Raw genomic sequence first — 22,118 nt, 5'->3', positions numbered from 1 at the left:
TTTTGTGTTAAGCCATGTTTCATGATCATAAATAATATAAATTAGAAAACATTAATGTGAGCCTAACATTCCTATTTTTTTTTACTTCAAAAGCTACATAATGCAAAAGTTGAACATGTCATCACGATGCTTTTAAATAAAGTTCAAAAATAAAAATACTTCAAAGTCCATTTGCTTATGGAAGTATATATGACAATTATACTGAAGATAAGTCAATTATATGCCTTTTCTAATCTATCAGAAAAATACTTATAAATAAGAATTTTAATTCTTGTGCAGAGTAATTTTTTAATCTTTGATGAATAATGAAAACAAATTGGATGTTAGTACAATGTTTAAAGAAACAAGTTCCAGGCTTTTGAAAAAATGGGTCTGATATACCTCATTTTAAAATCACTGAAGAAAACTCAAGTTTAGAAACAAAGCATCTTGTAAAAACTATGATCATTGTTAGTATAGTTTATGTGGTTAGTAATGCAAGTGAAGGGCACAACTTTTATAAAGAGATATTTTGAAAGTCCCTTCAAATATCTGAAGCATTTTATTTCCAAACACAGGTCAGAGGCTTGAAGTACCTCCATGTCCCTCTGCTGCTCAATACTGCTAGAGGAATTAAAAATTCTACGTTCAGAATGTAAAATGCATACGCATGCACAAGTGACCCTGACTCCAAAAACACCAGCGGGAGGCAGGGTCTTCAAAGGACCTCACCTCTTCCAGGTGGGAGCAGTAGGAACCAACAAGCAAGTCTCAGTGTTCCAGAGGGTGGCCAGCTCCTTGTACTAAAACCAGTATTTCTTTGGTAACATAATACAATTTTTATTAACAATTCCAAAAATTAACATGTACAGAATGCACTCCAAGATCAACTTCATGACTGTTTACATTCATGTTGGAAATGAGATTTAACTTCCTGCCCCTAAATGAAAAAGACAGAGGAACAGTGCCCATTTTGGAGCACTACTGATTACTGGATATGACATACAATGTGAGCAGGAAAGGGGGCATTTAACAAAATGTGTCAAAGCCCTAAGTAGGTACACACACCCAAAATTTGGAAGAAGCTTAATTCAAATACTTAAAGTATTCCCTCCTCTTTAAATCAGAAGTATAAGGTTTCTTACTTGGAGAAATCCCTTGTTTCCATTCTAAACCTTCCTCTGAAAAGGCCAAATTGAAATCTGGTTAGAAATATGTTCACAGAATCCAAACCTAGAGTTTGATTTGTATCCTGATACTCAACTCTGATTATAGTTTTCATGTTAGGCAACCCAACTATTATTTTCCTTTATAACTAAAAAATAAGTTTTAAAAAGGAAAAATAAAAGATGTGTGTGTTGTCAGTACAAAATCTGATTAAGTGTGGTTTTTCTTTTCCCTAGGACAGAAAAAGAAATGTCCAGTGCATAGTACGTAGGAGTGTTTCACAACAAACAATCAAGACAGGTGTCACCAGCTGATATTCCTGCAAGTGCAGCACAGTTTTCAAAAGCAGTCCTGTCACAATTACGCATATTCTCAATAACTAGGTGCAGTACAGCTATTTAAGGGAAAACTGACTTCTTGTGCCTCAGTGAGAGTGTACAAAGCAATAATTAGACAAAATAAGGAATTTAAGAGAGGAAAGAATTAGAGTAAAAATAATACAGAATTTGAAAGCTAAAAATAATAATAATAAATTAATAAATAAAGCAAGCAACCCACAGCCTCCCACCGCCCCACCTGCCACTTTGAACCCTAATCGCCCGGTCTGCAAGGACAGAAACCCGCGCTAAATTGACCAGCATCGGACTTCGGCAAGTCTTCTCTTCACTCTCCCTCCTTTTAAGACCGTTTCCAAAACCAATCAGCAAAGGACAAAGAATTCTTTACAGAGTGCAATTAGTGTTTTCCACGTCCACCTTCAAAAGCATGATGCTCTTCATGGGCTAAAGAACAGAAAAAAAAAACAAAAAATAAAAAAAGGAAAGAAAACTTTAAGCAAAGGATGGGGCAACCCTTCTCTAAGGCATCTCATTCAGTTTCCCCAAATGTTGGCAAGAACTCAAATACCTTTTTGTGCCAGTAACTGTTAGCTAAGGCGTGCATTTCTTGAGAAACGTAATAACGAAAATTAAAGCAAGGAATAAACAAGCAATGGGCATGCTGCCTATTCCTTCTGCTGTGCCGGAGAGGATGAGTAATCCGACAAGCTGATGAAGAGAATGTGTTGGGCTCTGAACAAACACTGCGGGGTTGGGGGGGGGGGCACCCCATGGAACACATGAGTAGAGAGGGACCTCATGTTATCCAAGACAGGGCCATTCACAAGCCTATTTTAAAAAATCAAATAGAACAAAAATAAAACAAAACAAAGAACAACACAAGGGTGGTAACAATTATGCCTCCCCATCTCCAAACACCTTCTGTGGGAAATGAAGTTTCATAAAATTGGTGTCTTTTATTTTTCTCAAGCATGTTTTTTTCCTCCCATCTCTATTGTCTGGCTTGAAAAATTAACAATCACAATTTTAAAACTCTAGGACAAAAAATTATCAAAAATATTTTTCAAAGACTTAAAATGTTTAAAAAGTGGAAGTGGGAAATGGGAGACCTACGAAACACATAACATTTCCTCTAAGGCAAAGGGCCAAGATTGAAAATCTACTTTCTGGATCTGATTAACCATCATCATGAAGCAAGTGCAGATTCTCTTCTCTCAAATGGAAAAGTCTCTGTGGCTTGGGTCTGATTAAATCAAGGGCAACTCAAGATCCCCTGAGCTTTGTCCCCCACAGCCAACCCCAACAGCAGACATGTCCTAGGAAGGCACAGGTGGGCTGGCCCATTTCACCTCTGAAACCCCTCCCAATTCTCTGGTTTTAATGTGGACTAAATTCTTCAGACTAGTGGCATGGGGGTGGGGGAAGGGGGGCCATTTTCCCTTCAGGATCATCCTGGATGCTCACCCCACCTTCTCTTCCCTTGTATAAAACATTGGGAAAAGTACCCCTAAGCACTCCTAAGGGTGGCCTGTAATCCAAATTAATTTAATTGAACAGTTTTCACAAGGGGAACTTTATCAATATTTCACTTTTTGTTTTTTGTTTTTTAATGTTTTTTAAAGGAAGATTTTTCAGGGCAGACACCAAAGAACACCTGGTCTGCTCTGCAATAAAATATACAGTGCTGCTGGTCTACATGGGGAAACCACGACCTCAGAGAAGCACTCCCCTTCAAATGGTAAATATCAAGACATAGGAACTAGCCAAAGACTGCACTACTTTTGAGTGTGAGGGACACTGAGGTGCTGCAGCTGCATGGGGCTGTGGAGACTGCAGAAGAGAGCATTCAGAATCTGGAGAGTCTGAGAAGCAGAGGGGACTCTGTTTCCAGGTCAGCCTTGGCAGAGAGGGAATACAGAAATGCTCTAATCCAGGACTCAGCAAACTTCGGGAAAGGGGCATAAAATAAATATTTCGCACTTGGCAGGCCACAGGGTTTCTGTGCCAATTACTAACTGTGCCTCTGTAACATGAGACAGCCATAGACAATATGTACACAAATGGACATTGCTACATGCCCCTATACCTTACAGAAATATGTGAAAACCATTCTTAGCTGCAACCCAGATAGAAGAGGCAAAGAGGGGGCATATTTGGCTTGAGGTTCCTAGTTTGCCAACCTCTGCTCTAAACAGTTCTCACATCGGAAAAGACATCTGTCATTCGGCTGCTCTGAATAACCTAACAGAATTTGGGAAGAGGGATTTCTGTACATTGGGAGTTTCTCCGTCAAATAACAAATCTTTATCCAAATCATATATAACTTATCAACCGCCTAATTCTCACCTGCCCTGCTGGAAAACCTGCTGTGCTGCCTGGCTCTGCACCCTGTGAATGAATACTTAGACCAGAGTCCTAGGAACAGGACAGAGTGAAAGAATGCAGTTGGCCATTTCTAACTTAGTTCACCCTATAACTGTTCTTTACCATGCTGTAAGATTTCTGCCCAAACCTCAGTTTTCCAGATCAGTTCTGCAGCATGTGGTATGTAACCCTACTGAGTAAAGGACTGCCTGCTTTATATAAAATAAAGAGAATTGCTTCTTTTATCCAATTCAAATTTTCATTTGAATAATCTGAGTTTTTAAATGTTAATTTATGCCATTAAAATATAGATTTCTACTGAGACCCATAGCCACAAACTTCACAGTGACATCTATCTTTAGGGTAACTATTCAGCTTCATTCAATTGGCCAAGCTGCAACTTTCTTCCTTTGTTTGGCTCCCCCCAACTGCCCTGCCCATCACAAAAGCTGAGCAGGGGCTCACCCTTGTTCAGTCTTGCCTGATGAGGGCTGCTGCCCTGAAAACCAGCCTAACCACTCTGTGGCCTAAGCGCCTAGTGAAACACTCATATCATGCTGAACCTGCCGCTAACCGACATGTTACCTGGAAATGGAATTATACAATTTTGAAGTAGAAGGGACCTTGGAGATCATTTAAGGCCAACCTCCCCACTATGTAGATGAAAAAGTGGAAGAATGAGAAGTTGTGACTTGCTCAAGGTCACACTGTTGAAGTGGGTCCAAAATCCACAGTGCCTGACTTAGTAATTCCAAACTGCTTTTCTCCTCTTTTGAGTGAAATGTGCAGCTGGTTCAAAGGTGGCGAAGAATGTTTTCGCCCTGTTCATCAATGGCATGAAACACACTTCTTTCCAGAGACTTTTGGCTGTGGTTAGTCTTGTGGAGTAAAAGGAAAAAAAAGAACCCTCAGTGACCTTTCAATTAATATCTGGGTTGAAAATACCATTAATGTTCCCTAAGGAATGAAAATTGTATCGACAAATGTGCAATTTCCACATGGACAGCCAATAAGGACCATCTGCAATGCCGTCTTTGTCTCTTTTATTTAAATTGCCATCTAAAATTTAGAAGCTTAAGCACCCCTTGAATATCTGCAGCACCAGCTCAGTCTCACTGCTGAAATCTAAATCACGTGGCCTGATTGTGTGATTTCCTAGAGACAGGCCTTAGTTTTAACAGTCTCCATTGTGCTAAGACAATCATGAAATAAAATTTGATTTTCCCTCCTCCTTTTTGGTAAGGGGCTGAGAAAAGTTAAACAGGAAATGAAGTATATTTCAGTAATTCTAAGATGTGCTCCCCCCACTGGCACACCTGAAATTAATGTGTCATAGTTTAACTGGGAGCCTTTTATTTTTCCTTTTTTTTTTTTTTAGCAATACTAAAATAACACTTATCATCAAGGCCATCTTAGATTCAATGAAATACAGCAGTTAACAAAATTGGGTTAATGACTCTTAGAACAGTTTGGAAAACAGGGAATTTGTCATATATGTATAGCGCTGTCAATGTTTCTCTCTATTTCATTGCTGAAAGTGTAGCCTGAAGTTTAATCTACCAAACATTTGTTTACTAACACTAAGCTGTTTTCATTATGACAAAAATGACTTTTTCAAAAGAGCACACACAAAAGCAATGAACATGAATCATGATGGAAAACAATGGGTCCACACACCTATTCATACTTTTAACAGGCCACAACTATGCGTGAATTCTCCTTCAGTTCTGTGTCACAGTCACCCATAATGAGGAAGCATCAGCATTTCAGTAGAACATTCAATCATCTCTGGTCTCAGAAGAGTTCCTCCACAAATACAATGTTATATACACATATCATAAATTCCTGTTTGTGAAGGCATGATTGAATATCTACGTGCCAGCTGATATAGTAACATTTTTGTTATTGTTGCTTCAAATACAAGGTAATTTTTTCCTGAGAATGACAAATTTAAGATCAGGTTTAAAGTTTTGAAATGATATATATGACATGTATCGCATTTTCCCATCCATGCACTTAGGCGACAATTAAATCTCATTCTAATTTCGGAGACTAAACTTTTTTTTAAACACTTAAATGTATTTTATTGAAATATTTTCTGGATTACAGAATTTCAAATGATTCTGCCTTCACCTCATTTGCAACGCAGTTTCTATTTTTTAAAGTATGATAGAATTATCTAGAAAGTAATAACTGAAAATGAAGCACTTACGTTTATAAAATACTGCTTTAAAAGATATGTGGGGCAGAAGTTCATAAATCTTTTCTAAAACAGTTGCTTCACCCACTAAAGAGGCATTTACATTCCAGACTTGGACTACATCATCTCGGTCACGAACGCTGACGCTGACTCCTATTACTTCGTCATCTAAGGGGAAGGCAGGAAAAAAGAAATGAGTGATAATTTCAAGTCTGCCTGCATTGTTTTTTAAGCACTTACTCTTTCATCTGTAAGTTATAAATAAGATGATTAAAAGGTGGCACAAGAGAAGCCATAATAAATACTTGTTTCTAAGGAGTTTTGTTGGACAAAAAGCAAGTTATTGGGCGAAAGCTGTAGCAATCACATCACATTTAACCAAGGGACTTAAGATAAACAAAGCGTTCTAGCCAAACAAGTTTTCCAGATAAGTAATTTACCCTTTTAAACATGTTACCAAAGCTTTTTGACTATTTCTTACTCTGTTTTGATGAGACTTTTTCTAAAATGAGTTGCATAACTCTGCCCTTTGAAAGCCAAGTGAACTCAAATGAACTTTGCCTCGATGCTTGACTGTCTTTGTTAAGAGGGACAAGTATTTCTCCTGACTTCCTGCCAAGCGTTCAGATATCGTGGGGTGGTCAGTACTATTTGCCCCAACACCACCTATACCTGAACTGTGTATTCTGAACTGCTCTTTCTATTTTGGGGGGTTTGTTTGTCTCATTTCCTATTAATGACTCCTGCTCTCCAGTGCTTCTCTCTAGCCATCCCTGTTCCATATTTGGGCTTTTAAACTGTGGGCTAGAGAATCAATAACCATCTGTTAGCACTGTGTATAAAGTAAAAGTAAATATCTTCTGAGTGTGGCTCTGCTATCATAGCACTGCAGTGGGTGGACATTAAAGTATTTACCCGCAGTAATTAACAGAGGTCATTAAAAAAACAACAACGAAATTCTGCATTTGGGGCTACCTTGTAGATATTTGAGAATGATGGCTGAATCATTAAATTCTGTTGTATTCTCCTACGCTCCCTTGCAGCCAACTTTGTGTATGTTAATTTGCAGCAAAGTGATAGGAGTAAAGACTTTTGACTCCTGGTTTACATGTTTATGACATATTAATGTAATATGGTCAGCACTCTGATTCTGCATACCTAGCACCAAGAAGTAAAATGAAAAAGATAAGCATCAAAATTAGAAAATGTTGCCTGAATAAATATGCTTTGCCTAAATTTCTGTAAATCTGTAACCCTAAATTATTTATGTCATCAGTTCTTCCAACTGTCTTCTGCAAGTTAAAACTTTCTAATATTTAGATACAGTTTAAATAAGCACAGGTCCAATTTACTAAAGAAATTCATCTTCAGTAAAATAATTATTTTCTTTCCTCTTTCCTTCTCTTCCTCACTCCCTCTCTTCCTTCTTTCCTTTTTAAATGAATTTGGTCCAGCTAAACTTGCATGATTTGGCACTAAATGGTTCCATTTATATAAATGTTTGAAAGCAGGCAAAATCAGCCCTATGATGTTGGGGGATGGGAGGATGAAGAAGATTCAAGGGGCCGATAATGTTCTGCTCATTGACATGGAGGCTTGTTACAGGGATCTGTTTACTTTGTGAATATTTCTTAAGCTATATACGTGATAGCTTGTGTACTTTTTTCTATATATGTCACATATAAACAAAAATTTGCAAAATATTAAATAGTACCTGACCATGACCATTCAATAGGAACTTATCCATCAAAACATTTGTTTTATTTACACCTTTAAAATATACTTGCTAGAGCCCAATTATATTAAATTGTATGTGAACATAAAGTCATCAACTAAAGAGGGAAGCTTTGCAGTTTGCCACTTTCAAGAATGGTCATGAAGTCACGAGATCAGTCTTTTAGGAAAATATCAGCATTTTCCAGTCTTTTGATATTGCCCATTTCTACACTTTTGTTCAGAGGGTGCTGAATATGCTGAACTGTCAATATTTCATTTTGGCTTGGATTTTGGTAACTAGGTATAGCCTACTAGTACAGTGCTTTCAGAAAGTGCATGGTGAAAAGGCTGCAACTTTTATGCAAGGGCAGATCCATCAGCAAACATGTAATAGTTGTAAGTAGAGTCAAACAGCAAAACCCTGATTATTTTAGGATATTGGCAGCCTAAGATACTAGAGCCAGGATGAGCCACCGTTTAAAGAAGGGGGAAGTGCAGCCAGAGAGATGAACTGACTTGCTTCAGGTGGCAGAGCCAGGATCATGGAAGGCTAATGGTTAATAGTTAATGGTGCTCTCCTTTCCTGAGTCAACCACAGAACAACAGGTCTTTACTTAATCCTGGCTATTTATTATTACTTAATTTTCCCTGGTTCTGGAAACAGGGATAATTTATAAGGAAAACTCCCTTTCACAGGGATTGTTGTATTTATGTATAATTATACCTAGGACGCATTTTGGCTGCATATTGTGAAGTTGCTAACCACTCCCTATTAAAATAAAAGGAATCTGTATTTTTAAGGTAATTTCATCTTAAGCCAGTTTTGTCTTAAGTAAATAAAAAAGTGGTGTAAGAAGAAAGTAAAACAAAAGCAGAATTATCGAAACTGCTAGTGGGATGAATTTGAAAATTGCCATGGCTCTGGCTAGGCCTACAGGGGTCCGAAGATCACAACCAGCCAAGACATATGAGGGCAAGTTAGTCAATACCAATTCGTTTAAAAAATGAAAGCTTACAGGAAAGATGTGATTCTAAACATTACCTCTGAAGCATCCACCCAGAAAGAACTGCCCAAGAAAAACAAAACTTTAAAAGAGCAATTCAGTTCCTGTCTTTGAGTGGTTTCATGATAAAAACAAAGCAAAATAAAAATGTACTCACAGAGGCTCTCAGAAATTCACTCAGTATTTGAAAATGGCCTCCAAAGTAAAGTCCTGAAGACCTTATATTTTGGTCTCAGTTGTGGGGTCACAGTTAATAATGGTGAGTGTATCCTGTCTACCCTTTGTTGCTCTCTTTGAGCAGGGGACCAAGAGAGAGAGAAAGGAGGAAAGGGAAAGGGACTGAAAGGGACAGAAAGAATTGTGCCTACCTAACTACAAACGTCACTAGACACCAAAGGCACTTTCCCCTCTAGAAGAATTGGAATAGGAAACCAACCAAAAGTTGTGTTAAGAGCCGAATTGATATCACATTTTCTTTTCTTTTGGTCTATTTATTTTGGACTGATGGTCACAGATACTATTAAGATGAGTTATGAGGAAACATACATATGCATACACATGGACGTATATACATGTAAATATGCATGTGTACATACACATATAACACTAAATGCTACAATCATATGACTAAATCAAAGTAATTTCAAAGTTACAAAATAAACAACTTCAAAACATGTAAAAAGTCAAACACACACAAACTTCTATAAGTGACAAGCACAAGCCAAGCACACCCGAGTGGGCCCACGACCCGTGGCTTTTTACCTGCTGCAGCACAGTCTGTGAACTGTTCCCCGATAGTCGCTAACAACAACTCTTTCCAAACTGTGGACTGGTGTGAAAAAGAATAAAAACAAAAAACAAAACCAAAAAAACACAACATATATATATATATATATGTATATTTTTTTATTTTTTTTTTAGACAATTATATCCAGGAGCTGAACAAGTCTTATTTTCCACAACTTCACATGCACTTTCCATGCCCATGTGTAGAGCCCACGGACATCTCCAGATTACAGGTGTAAACACTCACAACAGTAGTATGTGTTGTACTGTTTGACAAATAACTTTACACAGATAGATACAGTGATCCACAGTCACAAACTTTGTGTCCAAAAATCTTGGTGTTCTAAGCCACAAAGCTAATTTCTAGTGAAACCCCTGATGAAATTCAAATAACTGGGGGAAAATGCACTTAAATGACAATTTTCTGATTTCTTTACCTCTCTCTGATTCAAATATTTATTAACTGGTTATATTTGAATGCTATTAGTAAAATCCTTGTCTTCAAAACCCTTTCCTCTGTTTTTCTTGCAGTTTATAAAGTACTTCAGAGGTTACACAAATAAAGAGCACTTAAGGAAATTTCTGGTTACTCAATAATAGTAGAGACTTGCAAATTTCCATTCACTTGAAACAAACTATTTAAGTTAAGTGACAGAACTTCAGGAGCGTATGTATGCAATTCTCCAGAAGAATCAGGACACGGTCCAGTCTACCTCCAGTGAGAAAAAATGGAGTCTTTCTATTCAAGATCTACCAATGCCATCCAACAAACAGGTTACTGAAGGCCTAAACGTTCTTCCAGTTATTCCCTCCTGAATAGTTCTTGGTCCTATTTATCTTCCTTGTCCTGGTCCACAGGCTCTGAACTCTCCCAGAACTGGGTTTGAATCCTGACAGGCTGCTTAGTATGAGATCTGGGCAGGTTATCAACCTCAGCACAGGTTTCCATAGGTAAACGGGGAATAATAAGAGGGCCTGACCTCCCAGGGCTGTCGACATTAGCCAACAAATGCATTCAAAGGATTTAGCACTGTGGCTGCATGCAGCCAAAGGACTCAACCACTCTATAAATAGCTACATGTATGCTACATGCCAGGGTCTCAACACATATTAACCACAACAATAGTGTTTATTATTACATTCTAATGAGCTGAAAGCAGTCTGGCAGCAGTTAACCATTATGATCTCTTATTCTCAAGGAGGGTTTTCTTTTCTCTTTTCTAGACGCTTTCTTCTGGTCCACATGTCTCCCACCTAGAAATCATTCTTCTCTTTCCTATCTGCCCCACTAGCAATCTCTTACACTGTTAGTGATGAAGTTGAGGGGGAGGGAGGAAGTTAGAGGAGGGAAAGTTTCCTGTCCTGTTTTGGATTCAGACAGGTTGGCCCACCAGACTCCCACTCGTTGACAGCTGTGTGCACCAAACTGCTCAGGATCGTGATGCTTTTGTAGACGGAAAGTGTTATTATTTGTGACAATGTGGCCAAGTGGTCCAACAAGGAACGGACAAAGGTGCCTTTCAGACTCTTTTCACTGAAAGTTGGCATCCTGACTGTTTCAACTAGAATTCAAAGCCTAGTGTCATAAAATAACATGAAAAGAAAAACTTGTTCCTACTGAAATTTTAAAAAACTTACATTCTCTCCTCTTACACTGTCTGCTTTCTCTCCTTTTTAAGGGAGACAGAATAGGTTGACAGGCCTTAATCACCGGATTGGTCACTGGCCCCCCTGACATTTTCTATATGTATGCTAAATAAAAGGCAAGTCTTGGAGCTATAGATCTTGACTAACAGCTTGTGTCTTTAACAAATAAATCTGGCCGTATCTTTGGGTGTGTGCCTATAGGAAAATGACTCCAGCTCAACCATAGGGGTCTCAGGGTCAATTCTTTGAGCTTATCCACATAAATGACATCATGAAAAGGTGAGAATGGGTAGCATTTGCCCTTTCATCTATTTTCAAAGAAGACTTTTGGTTTCCCAGGGCTTAAGAACAGATTTGAACATTCATTTTTAGTCAGCATGATAAATTTGAGCCCACTTACCCCTGGAAAATTGAGATTTCTGAGGCTTGGCCATAGCAAACAAGCATCCAACCATGCTATTTCTCTAACCAGGTTCTCATCAGCCTCAAGTGAAACCCCAAAGAATGGTGAGATCCAGGCCTGCCCAGCACCCCCACTCTCAATGCCATGGTCATTCTCAAAACCACTTTGCCCTCAGTGGAGGAAGGACATGCCTTTGGTAGGAAAGAGCCTCCCTTTTGCTTTGTAAACCCAACATCCCCATGCTAGGTGTAGTTTGACGAGTAAATGACCACCATAAAGATAATAAGCTTTCTGTAAAAGTTATAGGCATTTAGCTCTTCACACTCTATGACACAGTAAAACTACTGCACCGCATCTATAGAAGAAGCACAATAACATAATTTCAAGGTGACAATGTAAGACAGAAAATCACCAAAGGCAGAACAAAATTTCTCACCCCCAGTCCTGTTCTGAGATGACCAGGCAGGCTGTCTTAAAAGCACAAAATGACATCATTTGCAATCAACAACCCCAAGCTCAGTCAATTCCTGGAAAAGATCAGAACAAACCTACCGTGCTGTCCTTGGGAACTTTCATCTTCCACACGCCACCCTTTGCATTACTCTCCTCTTCCCTGGATCAAAGACCAAGGTCTGAAGTTATACTCAAGGATTAAGTGGTTTTGTACATACATTTACTTTAACAATAGATGACATTAAAAAAAAAAAAAAAGGCCCTGGCTGGTGTGGCTCGATGGATTGAGTGCTGGTCTGTGTACCAGGGGGATGCTGGTTCGAATCCTGGTCAAGGCACATGCCTGGGTTGGGGACATGCAAGAGGCAACCAATCGATGTTTCCCGCTTTTTTTCCCCTCCCTTCTCCACTCTCTGAAAATAAATAAATAAAATCTTTAAAAAAAAAAAAACAAAACCACAACCAACCAGCATTCTTCAATAAACTCTCCCCCAGTGTTTTTATGGGAAACAAAAGCAGATGAGAGAAAAATGGGGTGGAGATAAAGAGGGAAGAAAATGGAATTCAGCGACAAGGGCAGGGAAGGTGATGGGACACCAGGTGCTCATCCCCAAGAAGGTGGTAATGAGAGGTTCCCTAGATTACCTGGTAATGAACAAATTAATACAAGTGCTTCACCTATGTAAACGCCCTTACATTTCAATATCAGGACAATGGTATTGCCTTGTCTGACTCTAATACCAACTTTGTCTCTTAGGTCTATTATGAGACTCGGTACCTTTGGTGGGAATTTGTTTTATTTCCCTGCTTAGTATCTCCTTCCTCTTTTGGTGAGAGCATCTTGATTTCCCTTTAAGGAGCCACTTGTCCTTATTCTTATATCAGACTCACTCAGATAGGGGTAACTGCACACACTCACTTTAAAGACGGGCTTGTGACCCAAGTCTGCCCATGAGATACTGCCTCTTCCTAGTGTTTGTGATCATCCAAGGATGGAAAGGTGACCCATGTGAGCCAATGAAAGCCAGCCCTGGTATTTTCCTGGGGCTGGCGAATGCTGCCATGGATAACCTTGTAGGGTGCAAGACTGGAGGTACTATGAAGCATTTTTCCACCTCAAATGAGAGAGCCTGAAAAGTAAACCAATGCAGAGGAAAGCAAAGCAAATCTGATGGAGAACATCATGTTTCTAGTAACATCTGAGCATTCTGTCAGAAATCAGCCCTACCACTGGACTTTTCAGTTATAAGGGCCAAAAATTCCATTTTTTTGCTCAGATTCAGTTCCTGTCATTTGCTTCAAAGGAACTGAGATGCATTCCCATTTTATTAATGAATCCGTAACTTAGAACAGTTGAGGGACAAGATACAAGGATTTATTACTAACTGGGACTCCAGCCCAGGCAAACTGGCTTTCTATCTGCCACCCTCCTCACTATATTGAACTATTAAAGATGGATACACCCTTGCCCAGACCCTAGGCCACAGTCAGTACCACACACTTTCTGTGGTCCATGTGAGAGATATGCCTTTGGTAACATGATCTTGTTCAACCATGCAACAGGTATAGATCCTTCATCTGTCCCCCTCAGCTCCCCACCAGCCTATAAGTTTTTCCACTCAACTGCCCAGATCATTAAGGAATAAAAGAAGGCCAAATGATGCAACCCCACACACAAAGGACTGCATCGTACTTTCAGAGCGCTAGTAACAACCCATTTGTGGGAGACTCAATGCAGCCCTTGGGGGAGGAGCACCAAGAAACCTTCTCACCATCCAGAGCCTAAGGTGAATGGGGTGGTGAGCAGGGGCTTATTTCATAATTAAGTAACAGCTAAAATTACTTCCAGCATGACCTGGAGAAAAAGTGCTTTGGCATTCCAATTCAGCATGAAATATTTAATGAGGGTTATAGTTATTTCCCTCCCACCCTAACCTCCAGTTAAATTAGACACTTACCAAAGTGGTCGTCTCTCTCCTCTCATTAAATGATAACTACATCTCAAAGGCAGGCTAGTCACAGGAGGAATATTATTGTACACACTCCAGAATATCTTTAAAAGAAAAACACTTTGTTTAATATACCCAGTATTGATTTTTACTATGGTACTAGATTATAAAATTAATGAATTAAAGAAAAAATCAGATCTTCATTAAGTCCTCTTCATTCAAAATAGATTTTTCTCAGTGTTCTTTCTAACTTTCTGCTAGAAAATGTTAACATTAACATTTCAAAATGTTCCTTGTAGCTCAGTTGGTTAGAATGTCCATGCAAGACACCAAGGCTGTGGGTTTGTTCAATCCCCGGTCAGGGCACATACAAGAACCAACCAATGAATGCATAAATAAGTGAAACAACCAACTGATGTTTTCCTCTCTCTCTAAAAATCAATGTTAAAAATTTTTTTAAGAATTTAGAAAAATAATAAAGTAAAATATATAATAATAAAAAAATAAAAACGTTTCTTGCTGAAGCTGAGCTAAGTTGCATAGTTCACAATGCTGTTAAGGTTTTCATTCCTATGCCATGTATTGTAACAAAAAAACTGGGTAAGAATCTTGCTAATCATTTTTCTGACAGGTAGATGGCATCTAATAAAGCCTGTAGTGCTGACTTTATGTGCTGAACTGTATTTCCTGTAACACAGACTTCTTTCTGAGTCTTCTGAGTCTACCAGCCACTCTGTGTCTTCATTAGTTCCAGCTGCTATAACAGAATACCATGTGCTGGGTGGCTTAAACAACAAAATTTGATTTCTCACAGTTCTAAAGGTTGGAAGTCCAAGGACAATCAAGGTGCCAGCATGGTCAGGTTCTGGTGAGAGCCCCATTCCTGATTTACAGACAGCCATTTCCTCATTGTGTCTTCACATGGTGGAGAGAGGGGGGGCTAGCTCTCTTCCTCTTCTTATAGGTATACTAATGCCCTCATGGAGCTCCATCGATGTGTCTTAATTACCTCCCAGACTCCGCCTCCTATATGAAGTCACTGCACAAACATGCAGTCCATGTGCCCGGTATCTTGGGCAACAGAGCTCTTCAGTATTCCTGCTAGACAAACAAAGGAAGACAGAGCATCTCAGGTGACTTCTCTGCCTCTCCCTTCACACCCCATCACTTAGTCTGAAGGGTAGTAGACTCAGAAGACTCAGAAAGAAGTCTGTTACAGGAAACACAGTTCAGCACATAAAGTCAGCTGGTACACAGAAACATTGTGTAAAAATAATAAAGTAATAGTAACAACAGTAATAATAATAATAATGCCAGATTTGGTCTCTTAAGGTTTACATGTCTGTGTAATTTGTCCTAATGACAATCTCATTAGGAAGCACTATTATTATGCTTGTTTTATATATAAGAAAATTGAGGCACAGAGACTAACCAGCCCAAGCATCACTGTTTGGTATGACCATTAGGATTTATGTGAGAATTGTTTTTATGAAGAACAAAACCTTTCCTAGTTTGTTTAGAATGGGCTATAGAATCACGCTGCTGTGAATTCCATGTGTAGAATTACACCACAAATGAAGAACATACTTCTGTGCAAAAAGTACTGGGTGATTGTGTCTCCTAGTGGATCTAAAGGGAGCAGCGCAAACAACAGAACAATTAGAACAACTTGTCCCAGAGCCTCATAAATAAAGTAGATTTTATCTATATAGAATGATAACCCTAAATGGTTGGTTTGTTTTTGGAACCTATCTTGTGTAAAAGTTAAAGCTGAATTAATTGCAAGGGCCGTAACAATAAATGGTAAAAAAACTGAAGGCAAAAACTACCTGCCAGTAAATTTATTAATTGGGGATGCCTTGGATCCCTGGTCTACAGCAGCACTAATGTGGGGAACAGCTGAAAATGGATTTGTAGAAACAGTAGGTCCTCAAACAGTATCTGTCTTGAGGGAAGGGACCAGAGTTTACCACACCAAAAATACGCCTTTAGGGATACTGATTATTTTATGCTGGTTATTTTTAAGGAACAAAAGACTCAGAGAGAACCACTGACTCTTTCCCTTTCCTGCCTAAAAGAATTCAGATAGAAAAACCTGCTTCAGAAGGCAGCCTTAACATATTCATCTTAGCATATATAAATTAAATGTGGCAGACATGGAGGATACAACCAGGTCTGTTTGTTTAACTCCCCTCTGTGTCCCACTGTTTCCGGAACACCCAGGATGAATTTGGTTACCAGACTTGCTCTTTCTCATCTACCCATAAACTGTAAATTGTCTACTTTCCCTTTGAAGTCCCAGAGCCCTGGCTCCCTCTCCTTAGTCCAGAATGGCATATAAAAGGTCTGTCTGCAAAAAGTCCAGCCATTGTTAAGACAAGAACGGTTTGTGCAACATCAATGTAACCTGGCAGCCAAAGAGAGTGGACTGGAATGCTCATGTGTGAACAATGACAACTGTACTGTACTAGTCAATGGGGGTGGCAGATGCCATTAAGTGAACGTGTGTACAGTGTAGCAATCACATTCAAAATGATTGACCAACTAGAGCAACGAATCTGCATCAAATTCTGTGTTAAGTTTGATCATTCCTCTGCAGAAACTATGCAGATGATTCAGAAAGCCGCAGCTATGGGCAAGTGGTGACTGGCAGCTTCATCAGGATGATGCACGCGCTCATCCATCACATCTCATGCAGAATTTTTTGGTGAAACATCAAATCCTCCAGGTGACTCAGCCCCATTACAGTCCAGATTTGGTGCCCTGTCACTTCTGGTTTTTCCCAAAACTAAAATCACCTTTGAAAGGTAAGAGATTTCAGACTATCAAAGAGATTCAAGAAAATACAATGGGACAGCTGACGGCAACTAAGAGAACTATGTGAGATCCCAAGATGCCTACTTTGAAGGGGACTGAGTCATCATTGTCCTATGTACAATGTTTCTTATATCTTGTATCTTTTTCAATAAATGTCTCTGTTTTTCATAGTACATGGCTGGGTACCTTCTGGAGAGACCTCATAATCCTGAACTGCCCACTGTGTCTTCGAGTCTATTCTTTTGGAACCCCTATATGTACATACATAATAAATGAGGTCATTTTTATCCTGTTAATCTGTCTCATGTCAATTTATTAGTCCAGCCCAAAGTTAAAAAAGCAGAAAGAAAATTATTTTTCCATCCTCAAAGTTTCTACCCTATAAATGGCTTGCTCTTAGTGCAAGGAATGAGATGGTACTCCAATATTTTAGATTATGTCTGTGGTACACACATGAATAGGTAGGACTAGAACTTGATGCCAGGCATTCTGATTTCAAAACCTGTGTTCTTAACCACTAGGCTATTTGCTTTGATGATACTGTGTTTTTGGCACATCTTTCATCCATCTTGGAAGCCATGGACCAGGTCATGGAATCACAAATGAAGGAATGCTTAAAGCTGTTTTCCCACCAGTAGATGCCCTTACCAGCATCCAGCATAGTGGTGCCTTAGCTCCAGCCTGGGATTCTCATTACACTGTGGCAATAACCTGTGTAGAGTTTATAGACAAGACTATGATAAACTAGAAAGTTCTGCCTTAGGTAAAATCAAAAGGACTTCGGTGCACGCAAACTTCAAGTCTCCTGACAGGCATTCCACACCAGAGCACCTACTCTACACAATGCCTAAGTTCTTGAATCCTGAATTTTTACCTACTGTGTAAGCACTGTGGGGGGGAAAGGGGGGGGGGGCTTCTGCTATTCCAAAGCTAAGAAAACATCCTGAGGATTGTGCTAAGGTTTATAGCTTTATAAGCTTCTCTTGAAAGCAAAAACAGAAACACACACTTATTTTGTTAGCCTTGGCAAATTTGACAGGAGAAAATTACAAACCAAGAAAATACAATAGACTTAACTCTGACTTAGTGTCTTATTAAAGCACATAGTTGCACATTTATGCACAAAAAAGAAAAGGAGTAAAGTATCTTGTGACATCATTGAAAAGAGCTCAATTTAAAAAGTATGTGGCATGAAATCGGTCTATTTCCTTGTTGCAAACCTCATACAACTTGTTAGGTTTGTGTGATGGTGGAATAGCTCAAGGAAGGAAACCAGCATTCCATACCTCCTCAGACCCTCTTCCTCCCTGTGCAGGTGGAATGGCTGTTTCACTGGAAGCTTGATAATTCTTGATTGTTTTCCTTGTAACACTTTTTAATGGCTTTTGAAACACCTAAATTCTACTAGAGATAGAACCTTTCAAATACATTTCAAAAGCAATTAGGCTTATAATTAATTCTATTTGGGCTTGCAAACAATATATTGTAGTAAAGCTAAAATTATTCATAGTGTTTATTAATGATGACCAAGGACTTCTTCAAAAGCCTAATGATAACCCCAGGTCATGGAGAAATTATGAGTTGAGTGTTATTCATTCAGTCAGCATTGTGGACACTTAAGAGTCTTTGGGGAATGGAGCTGAGTGCATGAGGGGGTATCTTTTGCACATTCTTGGTGGGAAAGTTCTTAAACATCATTCTGGCACCTCTTCTGTTTAAGAACTGAGGTCAGATGGCTGTTCAACAGTCTTAAATCCAATGGAGTCTGCCTGGATTTAAGACCAAGGTTCCCAGATTAACCTTCACGGGCCACACAGCCCATGAAACCCAAGTTTCCTTCTCTGTGTAACAGGACAATACAGCAATTTCATTGGAAAATTCAATTATTAGGTAGGAAATGAAAGTATGTGGTAAGCCTAAAGCAAGGAAGCAAGGTGTGGTTAGATTCCTTAGACAATGATGACCACTTGATAAACCCCCAGTTTACTAGTTCTAATTGGAGCAACTATGCCCTACCTGAAAAACTTTTGCAAAATAGATGATCATTACCAGCAGAACTGGTAAATTTCCTCCTCAAATGTTTGGAAGGAAAAGCAAGAAAATATACTTGAGAAAAAAAAGATATTGTGTGTTGACAGACAGTAAGATGTAAAATAAGCAGAAATGCCCAGCAAATAAACCTAAAACACAAACAAAACAAAACCCACAAGGTCTAGGATTTCTTGTGAGGGTTGTAGTGTAGGGAAGAAGAGTATTTTGAAATATTAAACAAATATTTTCTTTCATCAGGTATTTCTAGTTGTCTGGTACTTGCTCTCCACCAACTGAACCAATGGTATTTATGGGGAGAGCAGACCAAGGATGCTCCTGCAGAGCTTAATGGATGTTTTTAACTCATAGTAGTCACAATAGATTGAAAACAAAGTGCTTCAGATTTGCAAGAACTGGTTACTAAAGACAGAAATGGGTTTTGCTGTGAATTCCAAAAGGGACTAACCTGAAGTGACAGCCCAAGTATTGAGGACCAATGGTCAAGAAGAAAAGATGAAGGATGTCAGGGCCATTTCCCACCATACATAAAGTCAGTAGAGAAAAACAAGGTCTAAGTAGGGGAGCTAAGTAGGCTTTGAACTTTGAGATACTAGGACAGAGTACCTGTTCCTGAAAAGTTGGGGAAAACAGCAGAGCAGTGTGTAGCCTGCTGCCTGGGTAGAACCCATAAGAAGATTATTTTTTATTGATGTTAATATTTTTAAGTACAAAGGGGCTTCATAGAAAACCCAAAGAACTGACTGAACTCAGATTCCATTTAATAAGGGTGATACACTATGAAGACGTGACTAGATAAAAATTATCAGAGGTGGGCCCCTAGAGTTGGTAAATCGTGCAAAGGTGAACAGGAAATATTTGGTCAATAAGGGCTGTCTAGTTAGATTTGTTATGTAGACTCAAGTGATGAGAAAGAGGGGATCCTTTACACAAGGAAATTTAGGCCCGGCTTTTAGGCAGAAACAACTCCTATGTCTATCGTTTCTCAACTGTCTTCAGCTCAAAATAATCCTTGTAAGTCACACATTCTCATCTCCTTCAGAAGAGACCAATTTTACCTTTGTAGCAACTAAGTTACTTTTACTTTGCAAGATTTGGTCTCTCCACCTCCATCCTACACACACCAGAGTCTGCATGCAGCTGAGGTGGAAGTCATGGGTGATCTCACTTCTCTTCTATTTCTACACAACAGAGTCATGACTAAAAATGTCGATCCCATACATGTAATGAATAATTAAGTGATAAAAAATATCTGGTTATTATTAGCCTGTGTTAGCCAGAAATATGAAGTAGACTTTGCTTCAAGTCCATCCCTCTCTTTTTGGTGGTGGAGAGGACATGGTGTGGTGGTGGTGAAGCAGAAGGAAGGCAGCAGCTGCAGCTGGCAGAACAAGTGGTTCTGCATAATAAAAGCTTGGAGGGACACCTAAGGAACAATGCCAGCCCTTGGCCAAACCGCAGAGCCCGGGGTTCCAGCACTGGGAAAATAAAGCCTCATTGCTTCTGGTGGTGAAAATCAGTGGGGGTTGGGGTAGCGGAAGAAACTTCCTGTCTCTCAGAAGAATCTATTTAGAGGGCCCCCATGGTCATAGAGTGTATGGCAAACCCACCCAATCTGGGAACCACCAGGAGGACAGCAGCTTAAGGGGCACCAATCACATGTGGAAAGTGGGTGAAGTGACTGGAAACCGGGCAAATGACAAGCAAGCAGCACTGTTCCCTCTCGGACCCCTTCCCTACATACAGCAGCACAACGTGGTGAAAGTGGTTGCCCCACGCTGGCCAATACCTAAGGCTCTGCCCCTTACAACATAACAGGTGGACACAGATAGCAAGTCAAAGTAGTTCTACCTAATACACAGAAACAAACACAGGGAGGCTGCCAAATAGAGAAGACAAAGAAATATGGCCCAAATAAAAGAACAGAACAAAACCCCAGAAGAAGAGCTAAGGGAAGCAGAGACAGCCAACCTATCATATACAGAGTTCAAAATGCATAAGAGAGCAATGACAGCTACATTAAGAGAAATAAAGGAAAATCCATACGGAACCAATAGGGAAGGGAAGGAAGTCAGAGTTCAAGTCAATGAATTGGACCATAAGGAAGAAATAAACAGTCAACCAGTACAAAATGAAGAAAAAAAATTGTAAAAAAAAAAATGAGGAGAGAATAATAAGACTCTGAAACAACTCCAAAGTGCCAACATTGAAATCATAAGGATGCCAGAAGAAGAGGGAGAGCAAGAAATTAAAAACTTATTTGAAAAAAATAATGAAAAAAAAAAAAAAACTTCCTTAATTTGGTAAAGGAAATAGAAATACAAGTTCAGGAAGCACAGAGTCCCAAACAAGTTGAACTCAAAAAGGACCACACCAAGACACATCATAATTAAAATGTCAAAGGTTCAAGATAAAGAGAGAACCTTAAAAGCAGCAAGAGAAAAGAAGAGTGTTACCTACAAAGGTGTTCCCATAAGACTATCAGTAGATTTCTCAAAAGAAACCACAGACAAGAAGGGGCTGGCAAGAAGTACTCAAAGTGATGAAAAGCAAGGACATACAACCAAGATCACTCTATCCAGCAAAGCTATCATTTAGAATGGAAGGGCAGATAAAGTGCTTCCCACACAAGGTAAAGCTAAAGGAATTCATCATCACCAAGCCCTTATTATATGAAATGTTAAAGGGACTTATTTAAGAGAAAGAAGATCAAACTATGAACAGTAAAATGACAACAAACTCACAACTATCAACAACTGAAACTTAAAAAAAAAAAGAAAAAAACTAATCAAACAATTAGAATAGGAGCAGAATCATAGATATGGAGACCTTATGGAGGGTTATCAGTGGGGACGGGAGAGGGGGAAAGGTACAGGGATTCAGAAGCATAATTGGTAGGTACAAAATAGACAGGGGGATGTTAAGAATAGTAAAGAAAATGGAGAAGCCAAAGACTTATATATATGACACACTGACATGATCTAAGGGGGGGGAGGTTGCTGGAAGAAAGGTGGGGTACCCGGTAGAGGGTGGCAAAGGGAAAAAAATTAGGACAACTATAATAGCACAATCAATAAAATATACTTACAAAAAAAAAATAAGCATCTTGAAAACAAATCTACATAAAAAAAAAAAAAAAAAAAAAAAAAACGGAATTTTCCATGAAAGTGGAAAATAAATTTAAGTCCAAGCAGATAGAATAGAATTATTATTGGTCTCAATGACAGTGTCCTCAGGAGGGGTCAC

At 39.1% G+C, this 22,118-nt stretch overlaps 1 protein-coding gene across 1 annotated transcript in view; it reads right to left on the bottom strand.

Moving 5' to 3' along the window:
• Nucleotides 1-1,742: 1,742 nt before the first annotated feature.
• Nucleotides 1,743-22,118, bottom strand: part of EIF4E3 (eukaryotic translation initiation factor 4E family member 3) — a 41,805-nt gene continuing 21,429 nt past the window's right edge. The window contains exons 3-7 of the mRNA XM_090283831.1: nt 14,016-14,110; nt 12,157-12,217; nt 9,531-9,597; nt 6,061-6,216; nt 1,743-1,928 (exon numbers count right to left, since the gene is read on the bottom strand). Coding sequence (XP_090139957.1) covers nt 1,882-1,928; nt 6,061-6,216; nt 9,531-9,597; nt 12,157-12,217; nt 14,016-14,110 — 426 coding nt within the window. The 3' untranslated portion in view covers nt 1,743-1,881. The remainder of the gene's footprint in view (nt 1,929-6,060; nt 6,217-9,530; nt 9,598-12,156; nt 12,218-14,015; nt 14,111-22,118) is intronic.

This window comes from Furipterus horrens, unplaced genomic scaffold (genome assembly GCF_987537825.1).
Source record: "Furipterus horrens unplaced genomic scaffold, mFurHor1.1.pri manual_scaffold_7, whole genome shotgun sequence".
NCBI classification, from domain to species: domain Eukaryota; kingdom Metazoa; phylum Chordata; class Mammalia; order Chiroptera; family Furipteridae; genus Furipterus; species Furipterus horrens.
Note: the sequence above shows the minus strand (reverse complement) of the source record. Positions and strands in the feature narration are given on the sequence as shown.